Source organism: Cariama cristata, unplaced genomic scaffold, assembly GCF_000690535.1.
Source record: "Cariama cristata isolate BGI_N322 unplaced genomic scaffold, ASM69053v1 scaffold35017, whole genome shotgun sequence".
In the NCBI taxonomy this organism is placed as follows: Eukaryota; Metazoa; Chordata; class Aves; order Cariamiformes; family Cariamidae; genus Cariama; species Cariama cristata.
The window spans coordinates 28,487-34,454 of NW_009625610.1; the positions used below are offsets into that span (position 1 = coordinate 28,487).

At 37.6% G+C, this 5,968-nt stretch overlaps 1 protein-coding gene across 1 annotated transcript in view; it reads right to left on the reverse strand.

Annotated features, from left to right (window-relative positions):
• The window catches only part of ALG14 (ALG14, UDP-N-acetylglucosaminyltransferase subunit), a gene marked incomplete at its 5' end in the record, with an annotated part of 16,095 nt that extends 12,548 nt beyond the window's left edge, over nt 1-3,547 (reverse strand). The window contains one exon of the mRNA XM_009703673.1: nt 3,425-3,547. Coding sequence (XP_009701975.1) covers nt 3,425-3,547 — 123 coding nt within the window. The remainder of the gene's footprint in view (nt 1-3,424) is intronic.
• Nucleotides 3,548-5,968: the final 2,421 nt, after the last annotated feature.

Genomic DNA, 5,968 nt, shown 5'->3' on the forward strand with positions numbered 1-5,968 from the left:
ATGGTCTTCTAACATCTTATTCTGGTTTTACATTTCTTCTCACGCCTTTTTCTCAATGAAGGCAATATAAGGCTCTCTTCTCTGACCAGCTGCCCATTTTCATTGTACGAATTTGCAGTCTTTGAGATGACAACTGCTTATTAAATCTGGCTGCAATGATGAACAGTTTTAAAAGCTTTTCTGGGGGAAGGAAGGTGTAGGCAGAGTGTGCTGGCACAAGCCTTGCTTTCCTGGAATTTTAGGCCTCTGCATAGGAAGCCTATCTAAGGTTGACATATTGTAAAAACTGTCCAGCACAGATGCACCCGGAAAACTCTGACACCTATATTTCTATAATTCTTGGCTACGGGAACACAAGCCAATCATCACTTCTGACATCTTAATTTTGTTACTTGGTTTAATATCTCTAAAGGGACTTAACTTTGCAAAGCACAGATGTTCATAACTCAGAAATGGGCCTCTTGAAGATGATCTCAAACTGAACAACTAAGCTAACTTTTACATTTCTTCAACTCTCTGAGGGCCCATTTCAAGTGTGGGTCAAGTCCTGCAAGACAGCAAAGGTCTCCTGGAAGCTGTTCAGTTCTTTCTGAACTCACTATCTTGAAGAAGGGTTAGATGGAAGTGCTTTCTCATGCGAAGTAAACTAAGAAGCTTTGCCAGAAGATCAGTGTGAGATACAAAGGGGACACAGTGCTCATGTAAATAAGCACAGAAAGTAACTCCTGTGCAGATAGGTTTGCTGTTTCCTCTTTACAGCTATTTTGGCTCCACAGATATGCTAGTTATGCCAACCTAAGCCTATCTGTTCCAAATCTTGCCTTTGTGCACCTAATGGTTTCAGGCTCCCTTTGCAGTACTCCTCTTGTCTTGCATTCATTGAAAACTGCAACATTTCTGCTTTTTTCCCTAGCTTTTGGTGTCTGGAGAAGACTTCAGTCATTCCTTCAAACACGCACACAGCTTTGACCAGCCTAAATGTGAGCGTAAGGATTTGGAGATCACTCATATGTACAAATGACGTAGAAGCAATTCAAAGTTGTCTTCCACTCCTGCAGTTAAACACAAACAGTTGCCTAGACTGAAAATGTACAGTACCCATAAGCTCCAGTATTTAAAAATATGAACCTCCAGCATGATGTAATACTGTGCTTGTTTCTAAACTCGGGTGTCGATTTCCATGTCAAAAGTTATAGATGCGTCCTGTACACACCAGCATTTGTCCCACCCTTTCCACCTCGTTAAACTGCTAAGCAATACATTTTTGCCAAGAGTAGGGGGAGTTGCAATTCACCACGAACATTTTCTTCTAAAGGCAATTAAATATTATCAGTTGCTTCACATACCACACAGAATCTTTTCACTGGCAATGTGAGGCATTTTAATCCCTGAATCGTTTTCCTTTGATAAGTGTTCTAAAATATTTACAGCTCTCTGACTTCTTATATTTTACAGAATTCTTAAACTAAGATATGCCGACAAATAGTAGTATACAGGCAGTTTTCAAGTGGTATAAGATTTGGTGTAATGCCAGAGACGCTTCTGCCAGTGGCAGTACCAGCTGCTATTGTGGTCGATAATGGTACTTGGCAAAAAAATATTCAGAAACTCCCTTCCCTCCAGCCCTTCTCTAATCATGGACGAGGACTCTTTGGATAGCATTTTGAGTCAGTGTTACCCTAAACACTGCAAAGGGCTTAAAGGCCTTGCTAAAATGTATCCTTCATTTCATGTGTTTTTCAAAAGCATTAGGCTTTTGACGGCTTATCACAGTTTGTCAACTCCAGCACTGTTTCTAATAATTCTACATGTAAATCCCACTGTCACTTTAAATTCCTCTTGTAAACAGAGAAACCATTGAATTAGTAACTTCCTGTTCTTCTCCTGTGATGTGTCCTGTTGACTCTTTTGGTAATATATTAAGCTACACAGTAAGATTTTTCCAGTCAATTTCTTTTGCAATAATAAGTTAAAAAAAGTATATACATTAATTGAAACAAGTGGTGCAGCAAAGTGATTCCTAAATATTTGTTACTCACATATGCTCCAAGATGTCTGCTTCATGTAAACATACCTCTATTATTCTGCCTCCCCCTCAATTAAAATCACTGTAAAAAGAATAGTATACCATTTCCTTCTCCCTCCCACCTTTATCTCCAGTTTTCAGAACAGGCCTGAAAAACAAGAACTGCAAAAAGCTACTTCTGTTGTTCTGCATACTAAACTGCTCTGAAAACTCCAGCAAGCAAGTGGCTTTTGATCTGATAGGAACTGACCAGTACTATTGAGGCCAATGAGATCAAATTATTCAGAGCAGCTTCTCTAAACATTCAAAATATCACAAATATATATCAGCCTTTTTAGAATTAGCCACACAGTTCACAGTGACAGCTAAAAACAGTCTGCTCACAAACATCCTCTGTGGGTGTATATATGTTGCTACTAAATTACAAAAAATATCTTGTAACTGCACAAGTTTTTACAGGTTTCATTAAAATATTTTAAAACTCATAAAATATTGACTTGAAATTCTGCTAAAATAATGCTTTTTCTAAACAACTCAAGTTTGGATAACTGACTCCTCAAGATGGCAACAACTCTAGCAAAAAGCCAGCTTTAACCAAAATTCCTCTTAAAGAATTGTAGGACTTAAACCTGGGAGTCCAGTTCACTACCTTTTGAGTCTTGCATTAATACAAGACTTTATTGATCAGATATCTCTATTTTAGTTCTATAATTTGACAAGCCTGAATGCTTCTGACTTGATTAAGTATGTGGAATATTCTTAAATAAGTGTTGTAATTAGCATGAGAGTGCAGTTTTGTGAACAGCTTGAAAAAGTCGCCAAAGTGCCGAGGAGTTGCCACTTCAGCAGTGATGTTTTTTGTCATTAGATGAGATAATTAATGTCAGTCAGGCAAAGACTAAACAAATATGCATGTAGCTGAAAAGTCCATGTAAGCACAAGAAATGAATCTGTATATATTTCTGCTGGTCTGAACCTGCCTGTTCCAGACTGGTCATGTCATTGCAAGGTGAAAGACCAGCCAACAGGATAACCAGGCTTTCAGGCACACTTTGTGCTGTTGCAATCCTGAAGAGATATTATCAAGAACCTGCAACCTTGTTTGTGCTAGCTCTACCAGTATTAACAAGGGAGTGACACACTCTGATGTTACCTGCAAACTTTGAGAGGGGAAACACATTTGCTATTCTAATTCACCAGCAGTGCAACTCGTTCTCTCATTCTTGGTGTATTGCTGCTATCTCTCTTTCAGCTTTAATTTTACATTCAAAAATACTTTTCCTGTGAACTGTAAATCTAAGCATACATATGAGATAGTCTGCAATGTCTTGATACTCCGAATTCTTTTATGATGCAGATTAGCAAGTTCTTAGTAAGTTAAAAATTTACTTTACCTACCAAATCTGGTTTCAGTTTGTAGGTCAAAGGAAGGGAGTAAAGTATGGAGTACAGGGTTGTTACCACAGAGGAGGTCCAAGATTGTCTAACCTCACGGCTTCTGGGAATGCGATCAAGGGTGAACTGAAAGAAAGCACGATAAGCTGAATTGTTATTTTTCTAGAATGTTGTTGCTTCTTCTATAGAGTTATTAGAACTGTCTGCCAACTTTTTTTTTTTTAACCTAGTTTGGAAATGTTTGGGTATGAAACCCTTTTCTTAGATGCCTTATTCAGCATCGTGCTTAGCGCTCCTGGTAAAACGAAATACTAGAACTATATATCTATTTTTTAATCTCTTCTCACGTTACTTTAAAACATTCCTAACTTCATAAACAATCCCGGTAGAGCAGCTTCACCGGCGGTACGTTAACGTAGTGCCCCACCTCGTGGTCACCGGGACCCAGGTCGAGGTCTGATTAGATACAACCCAAACACCCTGACTCTCTTCTCTCCCTTGCCTGTTTAAATTCTTTGTGGATTTACACTGCAGAAAACGTAACAACTTTTCTCAGTTAACGTCCAGTGCATACTATTAAAGATGTAACAGCAAATATCACTATCCTTTAAACGAGAACTCAGTGAGTATTCAAAAGATATGCAAGATGCATATTCAAGATGCAAAATATTTGCATAAACTATCAGGAAAGAACATCTTATCATTAAATAAAAAATAAGTTTAAGAAATAGTTTCCTTTGTTCTTTTCCTAGGAAAAAGTAGAGATTATTCACTGTGTGTAAAAGGTATTAAATTAATAAAACACAGATGTTTTCTTTTTGTCTCTGAACGCTGCAAGCAGTTAACAGTAGTTAGGCTTCCTGCACTCTTCATGAACAGCTTTTACCTTGACGCAGAGGAACTACACCTAAGAACTATTGCTACATCAGAAGACAGTCCTGATGCCAATGAAATTTTTGACTGTTTAAATGAAACACAAATGTAATGGCTGCAGTGTACTGTTCATTGATGTTCACATATTGTTTAGATCTGGACAATGGTCACTATCTCACTTCATATGGGACAGCAGTTCACTACCACTCCGGAAGAACTCATATTGGGAGTGAGAGACTCTAAATATCATTATAAATACTGAAAATTGCCCAGTGACTTCAAATACACCATCACTAATTGTCATAGTTTAACCCTCGTGATTTGTGCCCCGGAAAGACGATGTTGCCAATAGCTGTACAGTAAATGCAAACTACAAATCAGTCTTGAATAGCTATAACTGAGGCTTTTTTTAATGTATAAGGTGGAAAGAATTAAAAAACCCCCAACATTTATAAATGCAGAATATTAAGTTAATTTTCTTGACTGAAATTATCCTGTTTCATTGTGATAAGGTTCTTTAATTGTTGTGATACTGGAAGGCATCAACAGATGTTACAAACTGGCTGTTTTATGTTTTATTTGCAGGTGTTGAAACTCTGATTGCATTAGTCTGACAACAGAATACGGAAAAATAAATGCGCCCCTGCTCCTCATTCAAGAGGATTCTGGTTATCACTGCCCCTCTGTTTCTTAAAGCTTTGCAGGAGTTCAGGTGATAAAAAGAAATGCTGTAAGTGGAGTTTAGAACCTTGCATAGTATTCAGTCCTGCAAGAAATAAGTCTATGGTAAGGTAGTTTTAGGCAGATCAGGTTTCAGTGGAACTATTCAGATGCTCCTTTCACTGTAAGAACAGTGTTAAACAGTATTTGCCAAAAAACTGAATGTGATTTTCTTCATCATAAAAAAAAAACCCAAAACAACTTCAGCAAAACTTGGCAGGGACCCCAAACAGTATCAAGGTAGAAATTTACTTGTAGAGTTCAAGTAAAGACCAAGTTGACTTCATCTATACTCTTCAAAAAACATGCTTGAATCTTTGCATATCAGTGTCTATGTCATGTCAGGACTCCAGTCTACATATCAGTCAACTCTTAAATATTAAGATGAGAAAAAAAACTGGATTTTTTTGTTGTTGGTTATCTATTTAAAAGCTACTACCAGATGCTTCTGCAAGCCCAGCCCCTTGTCTGATGGATTATTGTTAGTATTCCAGACAAAAGTACCTCCTGCATCTTTTGCTGGAAAATTGCATAGTATGTCTGATACCAGAAACAGACAAATTACTCCCCTATCTTCCGTGGTGATATCTTGTTGCATTTATTTCTCCTTACATCTTTAGTGCAGTCAGAAACCTTTTTGTTATTTGAAGATAAATATTCCAAACTGGCAAGTCTATAATGGTTGACTCGGTACTGCAATTTCAAAACCAGTGATGTAGTCCTTTACCTAGTTGTTTTGCAAGCGTGCAAGGAAAAGTTGGTGGAAAACTGCCACTGCTGTGAATTATTATAATATGCTCAACTGAATATACGGCAATGCTTGCAAAGAAACTGGGTTTACGTAGTTCTTTTTCACGCTGAGGAACAAGATTTCTTAGCATGGTATCTCTCATGAAACAAAATGGAAAAGAACACATGGTCAGATGAGCATTACATAAAGGTTAGTTAATCTGG